At 45.6% G+C, this 10,689-nt stretch overlaps 1 protein-coding gene across 3 annotated transcripts in view; it reads left to right on the forward strand.

Annotated features, from left to right (window-relative positions):
- Window positions 1-588: 588 nt before the first annotated feature.
- Window positions 589-10,689, forward strand: part of LOC111859036 (ubiquitin-conjugating enzyme E2 H) — an 18,996-nt gene continuing 8,895 nt past the window's right edge. Inside the window, exon 1 of one of the 3 annotated variants that reach the window (XM_023841352.2) lies at window positions 589-871. In XM_023841352.2, coding sequence (XP_023697120.1) covers window positions 819-871 — 53 coding nt within the window. In that variant the 5' untranslated portion in view covers window positions 589-818. Of the gene's footprint in view, window positions 872-2,240; window positions 2,260-6,789; window positions 7,904-10,689 lie in introns of those variants that run through there. The other 2 variants (XM_023841355.2, XM_023841354.2) reach the window with 2 other exon arrangements.

Genomic DNA, 10,689 nt, shown 5'->3' on the forward strand with positions numbered 1-10,689 from the left:
AATGAAGAAAACTGATTTTTTCCTTTTTGTCAGACATCAGGCAGCACAATTACGCACAGCTAGTGGTTAGTGACTAGCTATAGCTGCTTCTTAACACATACATTTCTTAAAATTAAATTTTGATTTTTAAAACTAGTGAGGGCTCTAAATATTATGTTTAATCCATGCAATGCAGAGGTTTCTTAAAGCAGTCGTTTGTCTCAGGTAAACATTTGTTAGCGTTTCCGAGAAACTCATTTTTATGTAATTAAAGTTTTCTAGCAGTATATGATAGTGTACATTACTCGATATTTATCAGCAGGTTGGAGCAGCTCAAGCTAGGTCCTTCGGATTCTGATAGCTGGCTTTATTTATATGGAAAAACCTAACTGCTACATTAAAGTTGTTTTCAAGATCATTTTCACTTAACTTGTCATTAAGGCGCAAATGAAATACATGTAATATTTAATACCTATTGAACTCATGTCAGGACTAGATTTTGACACTCTGGGTATTCACCAATTCTAATAAAACTACACCTCTGGCGCGGCGATTTATTTTGACGCAAACCTATAAAATGTCAGTGTTTAAACGGCTGTCGCTGGAATATTTCGTCAATGGCGGAGGGATAGAGGCTTTAGGACAGAGAGCAAGAGAGGCAGCGGATACCAAGATAGCGAGAAATAGCTGCGGAGCGAAAGTGGGGGTCGCGTTGAATAATTTTGTGTGGTCTGCGATTTGCTGAGGCAAATGAAAAACAACAAATAATACAAAACTCTGCTGTTCAAACGACCGAGAGAGGAGATCATTACATTGTTATTCTACAGAGGAATATAAAAATGTCGTCTCCAAGTCCGGGTAAAAGGCGAATGGATACCGACGTGGTGAAACTGTATCCTTTTCAGAACATAAACAACAGAAACAAGAAAAGATATTTTCGTTATATGATAGAAAATGTAATGACAGCTGTTTTAATATCATAACGCTGTCATTTAAAATATTATGTGGTATTTGCCTGACAGAAATGTGTGTTCTGAGTAAATAATCACGTATGGTTGATCTTAGGGTTTTATGACAACAAAAGTAAAAAATTATGTTTTGATGGCCGCCTATGGTTCCCTTTATGAATTTGATACTGTTGTTGTTAACATGGCCGGTATCGTCCCATTGAGCTTTGTCATTTGGGTGTAATCATCGTAGCTTTGGGATATTGCTTTTGTCATTTGTTTGCTGGGTAAGAAATTACAGGTATTGTTGCACCATTACTTGTTAGCATGTTAGCTAGCCATCGATAAAAGCCTCGGCAAAACAACCATTCCGTGCCATCTCGGTGTTTTTCCATTTCATTTTCTTCTCTCTGAGGAAAAAGGTTGAACCTTTGTAGTGAAGATGTATAATCCTTCGGATTGTGCAATGGATATTTAGCTAGCTAGTGGCGGTTAATGGTGGAAAAATTAAATATATAAATAGCTACAAATGGGGAAACTGATGCATTGAAGCTGTTACAGCGATTAGTGTATAATTACCTCAATCGTGTAAGCTAAATTGTGTGTTTTATTTCTAGATGACTTGCTGACTCTAGACAATTAAAACATCTAAGTCATATTTTACACTCTTATTGCAAGTGGGTCTTTCAGCTGTTAACATCATTTGTTTGTTTACGTTAGCAAACAAGCCGTCATTGTCATTTACAGTGGACGTCTGGCCTTTTCGCTGGAATATTATAAACCCCCTCAAAATGGTTTGGGGGTTTTGTATGTGCCGAACGATTTAGCTAGTTGCTGGTTGCGGAATTTGTTAATCATTGTCCCGTTTGTATATCTGACATGGGCTTGACTGTGTCCAACTTCAACACGGAGAGCCACCAATAACTCTACGGTGTTTTATTTTCTACTTATGGACCGTAGGATGTCCATTTTCCGGGACGTAATGTAAAGGCCTGCTGCCAACTTTGTTACAACACAAAAGTTGTTGAGGGTGTGGGTGTTTTTTTCCTTGTTCCACTCTCTTCCTCTCATAAATTGCTCCAAATGCACAAAAACGCAAATTTATTATCTGTTAACTTATCACTATTAAACATATGTACTTATTGTACACTTATGAGTTAATCATGATTTAGAATAGATGCATGTGTTTCGTTTGTTTTGAACAAGACGGTACCCCCCCCCCCCCCACCGATGTCCTGCTATGTATAGGTAGGGTAAAGACTTTAATGTCTAATCACGGGGGACGAAGTGGTTCTTCCTAAACGGAGCACCGTCGGCGCCGCAGCTACACACGGTAACGTATCTCCGTTTACGTCACCCGGGCCGGCGGCCCTAAACGACGATGCTGCCGCTTTTGTTGTTTCCGTCCTTCGATGGCTCTAAACCGCGTTGTAATAAACAGGAACCAGAACCGTAATAATCTGAAGAAATGCGGCAGTTTTTTTTTTTTTTTTAAACCCCACTCGAGCACACGGTGCTGCTTTCTCCGTGTCCCCCCCGAGGGGTTTATTCACTATCCCGTTTTCTGTCGATGTTGCGGTGTCGCAAACTTCAGCGGTAGTTATCGCGGAGTTCCTGAAGTATTTGCGAGCTTCAAAGATGGTGAGGACGGCTTGTTTTTGTCCTCTTGCGGTGGAAACTGGCGCACTGATTGGCTAGTTTGTTACTACCCGGAAACTAGTAGGGGGCGGGACTAAAACAGCTGATGCAGAGTGACAGCGAAGCGTGTTGGTACTGGCAATGGTGGAGATCCCACCTGCTGAATTTGATCAGTTTTAGGTTATTTTGGAGTCGTATGTATGTCTTTATATTGACGGTTACAGGCAGGAAACGTTATTATAAGCTTGTTATATGCATGTAGAGTATTTGTTTGCATCTCAGTAAATAAAACTAGTATGAACTTAAATTGATTTTGAAGAGAAAATCGTGATTACATATTTTTGTCCCTATTTATTGAAATAATTAGTTGGAGTTCAAAGGAGAATGCAAACTCGCATTGCTTAATTATATATGAAATAGAGACGGGGTTAGTTGTGGGTGCACAGGCCAATAAGAGACCGCCTCTGTGTGTCAAACTATAGTTGGTGTGCAGGCTGTAATGTGATCGGTGATGTAAGAGGAAGGAGGTTTCAAAACTTTTCCAGGGGTGGCTGCCATCTGATTTAAGGCTGATTTATACTTCTGTGTCATAGGGTATGGTGTAGCCTGAAGTCTGTAGTTACATTTCTCTGGAGGTGTGTGTCAGGCTGTAGTGTAGTGTGCCCATAGTGTACCGATGGCATTGATTTTATGCAGAAGTGTAAATCAGCCCTTAGGAGTCTGAAGACCACTGGCAGGGCAGTGGAGTACCCCCCCCCCCCCCCCCCCCCCACTAGCCTGAGGAACTACTAGCTAACCCGCAGGATTAACTGGCTTTGTGTCCTCTCCTCTGGAATTAGCACATTCCTGCTCTCCACAGTCTTGTGTCATTCTTACACTGTGGGGATCAGCCACTGCCTGTACTGTGTCCTGTGCCGCTGAGCATGTGCGACACGTGACAGTGCGCGCGCGTGTGCGCCCGAATATCCGCGTGCCTGCTCCGGATCCTCCCGTTTTGCCATTGCACCATAACCTGAAAATGGCACGCAGCTCCGACATCGTTCCTGAGGGTGCAGTGTCCACTGGGGGAGCCAGGCAGTGGGAGGGTGAATCCTGTTGGATGGGTGAACGTCTAATGAATGTCAGACCGACCTCTGAATGGAGCTTCAGTGCAAATTAAGCTACCACAAAAGATATGACCTGCGAAGGCGTCTATGCCGGCTGTAATACTGGTGTGTTACTGTTATGGTTGGGCTTGGTTTAGCCTGGATGGGGTGGGGGGCAGGGACTGGCAGCACAGCTGTCTGGAGAGGTGGGCTTTTTTCTTTGTGTCATTATCCCACAACCGCTGAAGCAAGTCTTTGTTATTCCAGTAACTGTCTTTAAATTACTGAATTCACCCGAGTTTTTAATACTTCCTTTACTGAATGAAACACTCTTGTCCAAATAAGTCCACCTGTGTCTTTTATATTTACCCACATTGAAATACCCAGAAATGAATAGGCATTGTAGACCCTGATGAGAAGTCTTGTGAATATATAAACCATTCAGCAAATTACACTGCCTGGCGAAATGTTAATTTTATTTCTTTAAATTCTGTGTATCATGCTTGCACAGGTATGTGAGTGAGAACCATAGCAGAGAGGCTGACACTAGCTAGGTAGACAGTGAGATGGTTTTTTGTTTAATTTCTTAACCTGAAAATGAAATGTTTATTGAGATAGGCGAGTGTTAAACTTTCGTGGCCTCATTGTATACAGAGCAAAGAACTTAAGGCAAAATCAAATTGTCAGATAGTTATTTATTTATATGATCCTTTTTATTCCAATGAGGTTATGATTTAATTAAATTTGTTATTGTCAACATTGAGCATGTTAGTCTTTTGGAATACGTATTTGCATGCATTTGGAATATGTAATTGCATTATGTATTTCATATGTGCCAGGAAAGTTTATGAGTAATATGTCTGCAAATTGTAAACTGAGCATCTTTAAGGACATCCCAATTTATGTAGATTATGTAGGCTTCTCTGGAATTGTATGTTTAAATATTTATATAATTTCAATTGTCTTTAAAGTTTATAAATACTTACCACCCAGACTGTGCATTATGTGCTTCCCAGCCGTAAGTAATGCTGGCAGAAGTGAGTGAATAGACACCTCTGTTTACAGGGCTTATGCTGGAGGTGGGAGTCTAACTCGGGTGGAGGTTTGCAGGTTGGCATGTTGAGGTCTGTGTCGTGTTTGGCTCAGGAGGCCGTTATTGAAAAGGCTGATTCGTCTTGCATGAGGTGTCAGACTGCAATGTTTAAAGACTCAGGCTTTCATTATGTGTGTGTTACAAGGTGGCACTGAGCCCCAGTTCTAAAATTCATAATTTGGCATATGGCTGTATCGTCACATCTCCTGATAAAATAGCTCTCCCTCTTCAGTGTGGCTAACACTCTGCTCTTTCTGCTGACAAGCTGCCCATTTAAGTATAAGCCTTTGCTAAGTATTTAGAGTATGACAGATTGTTATGCGCACTCAGAACTACTGTATGTGGTTGTTCCCACTTCGTAACGGAAATGTTATTCTTTTGAATGTGAGAGATGATTTAAAAATTCCAGATCAGGCGGTCGCGTTGCCCTCAAATTATAGAATAGTTACAGCAGCCTGAATGGAGACATGAACATAATTTTTAAGAAGTGAAGGATTTCGATTAATGTCTGCATATTTCCCTTTTGTTTTGGTCTGTTAGTGCTGCCATGTGCCTCAGTATCTGAATTAGCTTCGTTTTCACCTAAAAGTCTTTTGAGTGTGTGGAAATGAGTCCCCTGAAGCATTTTTCTCCCTGCGTGTCTCATGGGACGCCGCAGTATCAGAATAAGCCAAACCATTCGGAGGTGCTTTTTCTTGCTGGGGGGAGGGGGGACAACCTCCGTCCCTGACCTGTCGTCGATTTGTCATTTTAAATTTACGGCTCTCATTGTTCGCCCCTCTCAGAAGGACCTTTGAGCAGAGCCCGAGGGCCTGGTGTCCATGAGGCTCTTGGTTTGTCCCCAGCTTGTTCTGCTTCTGGTCCATGTGGCGTGAGCCTGGTTGTGTGCCCGAGTACTGGAAGCCATAGGCCCCCAGGCGGGGATTGTGAGAGAGGAGAGAGCCAGGTGTCAGCGGTTCCTGAAAGGCCTGATTAATCTTAGTGTCCTGTTCACAGCACCAAGGCTTTTAATGAATGTGTAATTTTGTATAAAACAATTGTGTAAAAGATTAAAAATGGTGGTTTTCTTGCTTCAGGCTTTCCTTCACATGGATGCGGATGTCACTATGCACAGGTGTTTTGCACACACTTCCTTGTCAACCTTCATTCCCTTTGTATTTTTTATTCCTTTCCCCTGTATGTGTTCCCTTGCGTGTATTGAAATGGGGGGTTAACCAGTGTGAAAAAGGACCCATGGGTGTTCAGCGAGCTGCCTGCCAAGAATGCTAACAGCCAGATTTTCTATCTTGCCTCACCTATTGTGTCTCGCCGACTTCAACTAGCATCGATTCTGCACCTGACACTGCTTTGTACCCCTATGCAAACAGCAGACACCCCTCCTCTCCAAAATCAAGCATGGGGGGGGGGGGGCTTCTCAAGCGAACTCCCTGAGATGACTGGCTCTTTGTTCTGCCCCAGCCAGGCTCAGAAGTCTCTCCGAAGCTGAGAGCTGAAAGATTATTATGGCATGTTATTTCTGTGACAAGTGTTCGTTGAATGTTATGCAAATGAGCCACCCCCCACTCGCTGTCTGTCCTGTGACGTTGTCCTGAGCTGGAGAAGATGCAGAAGGGCTGGTCACTTGTGAAGGCGAGGTGTGAGATCCATATCACGCGACGGAATTGCCTTGAAGGGCTTCCCATCGAAACCTTGATGGACTAATACTCCCCTCTTGACTCTGAGTGATGGTGGAGTCGCCTGTTTTTGCATCGAGGGGATTCCTTTTTATAGTAAATGGTAAAATAAGTAACACTGTGGAGGCCTGTCTTTCTGCCAGTATATCGGAGTATATTGGCCAGCTTGTGAAAAAAAAAGACTCTTTTCAGTGACTTTTGAGTTTGCTGTGCCAAGACAAAGAAAGACAATGACCAAGTCTCTGTAATCTTGTAAGAAAAGCTACTGTCTGTGTGTCTGTGTGTCTGTGTGTCTGTGTGTCTCTGTGTCTCTGTGTCTCTGTGTCTCTGTGTCTGTGTCTGTGTCTGTGTGTGTGTGTGTGTGTGTGTGTGTGTGTGTGTGTGTGGGTGTGGTGGACCAGATGCTTAGTCAGTAGTTTTGGTGATTCTGCACGAGAAGGGTCAGAGTACTGGTTACTGACTTTCTAGCAGTTCCAGTGAGTGTATGGGGGGTTGGCTGAGCTGGAGTGGGCCAAACAGCACTTTTGGTGGTTACACTGGTTTTGCAGGCTCCACACACCCGTCCCTGTGGGATTTTATTTCTAGGAACTTGAAGCATGATAGGACAGGCAGAGCGGCCCACCTGACCTTTTGTGAGGCATGGTTCTACAAAACCAGAAGCTATTTACAGTAGTAGTTTAATTTGTCCCATCTGTGGTTCGGGTGCCCATTGATATGCAAAGTGGGCGGAGCTTCTGAGTACTCGTGCGAGAACACAAAGTATACAAGTCATGGAGAACAATCCAGTGTACTGTCTCAGTGGGGAGTAACCACCTCTCAGGAGTAAGGTTTGCTATGTGACACCGAATCGAACATGAAGGGGCGTCTGTAGGATGCTGTTGCAGTTGATGTTCTCTTAATCGGATACTATAGTTCAGGTTTGATATGGTTCCATTAACCAAAGTCTGTTTTGGTACAGCTGGCCCCATAGTAAGAACGAGATCTGTGCAGTGGTCTGGGTAATGGAAGTTTCACGATGGGCCTTCAGAAGGAATCTCACAAGGAATCTGCCAAGTAGAGGGGCAGACAACTTCAGAATTAAAAGCTGCTCAGTAACATTTATGGCTTAATTTTTATTTCTACAGTTCGCCGTGGACTGACTGCGTGCTCTAACATGTTTGCTGATGTCTGGGTCAAGACTGGGTGCAGAGGGTACAGAGATGTGGAGTTTGTTTGTGAAGCTAAACACTGAAGTCAGATCCTATCATGATCCAGGCATCTGCCCCTGTGATGTACACTGACGTCCCGGCCGCCCTGTACCACGCTCCTCTGTGTTTGCTTTAGGGTGTGGTGCTTCTTTGCTGCTTGTGACCCTGTCAAGGCCCCCCAGCAGTGGGGTTATCTCTAAGTAGCAGAGGGAGGGGGGTGTTGGCAGAGCCTGTGTGACAGGCAGGCTAACATGACAGGAGAACATGGTGTCCAGGGTGGGGAACCTACCCTAAACTTAAGGTATGGTTTTGCTGACTTTAAACTGAAGTAATTATAAAAAATGTTTTTCAGTTTGCATAATCAGTTCCTGCCAGTCATTGATACTGATGAGAGTGTGCTTCGAAAGGGCTAATCAGTGAGCTTATGTGGCCTATTGCAGTATTTCTCAACCAAGTTTGTGGGGACCCCCCCAGCCAGTCCACATTTTTGCTCCCCCCAGCTCCCAACACGCCTGTACCAGGTATTCGGTGTTCCTGATTGGCTGGAGCTGGGAGGAGGCTAAAATGTGGACTGGCTGGAGGCTACCCGAGGACTGGGTTGAGGAACGCTGGCCTATTGCGAGGTCTTAGGGGGTTTGTTTGTTCAGTTTGCAAACCAGCTGAGCGAGGCAGCTGTCCATCTTTTTCCTGAACGGCAGCTGCTGATTAACGTCTTGCGCAGGTAGGGGCCGTTTGGGGCTCTCGTCTGCTGCCTGCTCCGCTGTCTTTGTTTCGCCAGGGGTTTAATCTCTGTCAGCCACATCGCTGCGGCAGGCCAGGCGGGGGCCCTTTGTCGCTTAGTTACGCAGCGTCCTGTCCTTTATCTCGTAGAGGTGACAGGAGACGGAGCATCATCGGGGTCTAACCGCGTGTGGCCTTGTGCCGGAGCTGCAGGTCCAGGAGGCAAACGGGAGCTAGACCCAGTAAGGCAGGAGTGGGCAATCTTATGCGGAAAGGGCCATCATGTATGCAGATTTTCGCTGCGACTCTCTAATTAGATTACTAATTAGAGGACTGATTGCCTCAAACCTGGGTTTGAACAGCTGACCTAAAGGTTACCCGTGAAAACCTGCCTACACACTGACTCTTTGTGGATAAGATTGCCCACCCCTGCAGTAAGGCCGTTAGGGTGTGGGTGGCCCTGAGCTCTGAGGGCTGGTGCGCACACAGGTATGCATTTGTTCTGTTTTGTGTCAATGTAGAGTCATGTGTTCCTAAGCGTGTCTAGTTTCTACATACTCTCTTCTGTGTGTGTGTGTGTGTGTGTGTGTGTGTGTGTAAGGTATATTAATGTAAATATAGACCCCCCCTTTGTGTTCCTATTTGCCTTGGTCTGTGATTAGGACTCCTGCTTGTGCTGAAGGGATCTGACCTTGCCTGACCGCCTTGAAAGGTGTTTGAATTCCCCCCCTTTCTCTCTGGACAACCTGGGCTCACTCTAAGTTCCTAGCAGGTCGCTGGAAGAGAGAGGCTCTGTTGAATGGCAGGGTATGTAATGTTGTGACTCGTAAGGCAGGTGGAGGAGAGTTTAGCGTCCTTCATCACTTATGATCCTAGTGGTCAGATTTGTGACCCCCCCCCCTCCCCAGCCAACCCAAAGACCATTGGACTGACCCTGTAGCTTCAGACCTTCAGGGGCCATTCCGTGTGGGGGCAGCCAACATCATTTTCAAGAAAAAAACGGGACATCAGTCTGTAAAGCCGTCCCGGCATCGTGGGGTGTGCACAAGTGCTCCAGTGCTCCAGTGTGGAATTCAGCCAATTCCAGGCAGACTACTCCCCACCCCACTCCCCCCCCACCCCCGGCCCCTCCCCATCTCCCCACCCCCACTTCCCCACACTTCAGTCCCACAAAGCTGGGTTTCAGGGTGTCAGCTCCACTTGGGGAGCTGAAGAAATCTGCTTTGTTTATGAACGTCTCCTCCCCTTTAAGAAGGAACCAGGAACGATCAGTGAGCCCCACTGTTTAAAAAACCGTTTTCACTCACTGAAAAAATATGAAACTGGGTGCTTTTGTTTTGCCCCCGCCACAATCACCCCCCCACCACCGAACCCCCTCCCACCCCCAGTCTTTTCTCTGCTTTCGATCCCCTTCATGGAATAGCCTTGAGGAATCCAGGCGACCATGTATGTAATCAGTTGCACACGGCACGATTATTCCATGTTGAAACACTGTTTGTTTTAACGGTGAATGATATGCCCGTTTAGTGGTTCAGGACTCCGTTTTGAGAGCCTGAAAATGGCTGTCAGATGCAGACTTGCTCTTCCTCTCTGGAGGGCTACAGGGAAGGAGCGAGGTCCTTTCCATCTGGATCTGCTGCCATGTACTGCAGCCTGAACTCGAAATAAATCTCCAGTGCAATTTAACCCCATAAAGGCTGTTTCAGGCTGTACCCTTCAATGCTGCCTATGGACACAGGCGATCTGTTCGGTTGCATCAGGTTAGTCATATGAAGATGTGTGATTAGTGAAACTGAACCCAAAATGGGGGGGGGGGGATTCCGTGGAATGTTTTATATCATCCAAAAATTTCATGGACTGGTAAAAGAAAAGGGGGGGGGGGGGGTTTCAACTTCTTTAGATTCGAACAATTCGAAAAAAAAAAAAAAGAAGAAGAAATGCAGTTTATTTTTGGAAATTAACCAGCTCCTCCCCAAACCCCCCAGTGTTCTGCAGCCCTTTGGAATATTTGCTGTGGACGGGGGTGTTGGGAACCCCCTTCTTTCTGTAAGTTGGGAGTCAGATTGCAGGACTTTCATTTTGACTTTTGTGATCACTCTGATGTTTACAGCATGTGCTTCATGAAGATGCACCCTTTCCCACTGTCACATGGAACTCTGTGTCCAAGGAAGGAATCTGAGATCTGTTTACTCTGAGGAGGGGGCATTCAGACCCAGAAGAGGCCGGATCAGGGGCTGGAGGTGGAAGCCAGCACAGGGGCAGCTGAAGTGGGCTTGCCAGTGGGCCCACGGCAGCGGGTCTGTGACTGGGCCGTCTTGGCTGCGGTGGCTGTGGGCCGCTGGCCTTTCATTGTGACTTTACCGCGGT

Source organism: Paramormyrops kingsleyae, chromosome 3 (genome assembly GCF_048594095.1).
Source record: "Paramormyrops kingsleyae isolate MSU_618 chromosome 3, PKINGS_0.4, whole genome shotgun sequence".
Taxonomy (NCBI): Eukaryota; Metazoa; Chordata; class Actinopteri; order Osteoglossiformes; family Mormyridae; genus Paramormyrops; species Paramormyrops kingsleyae.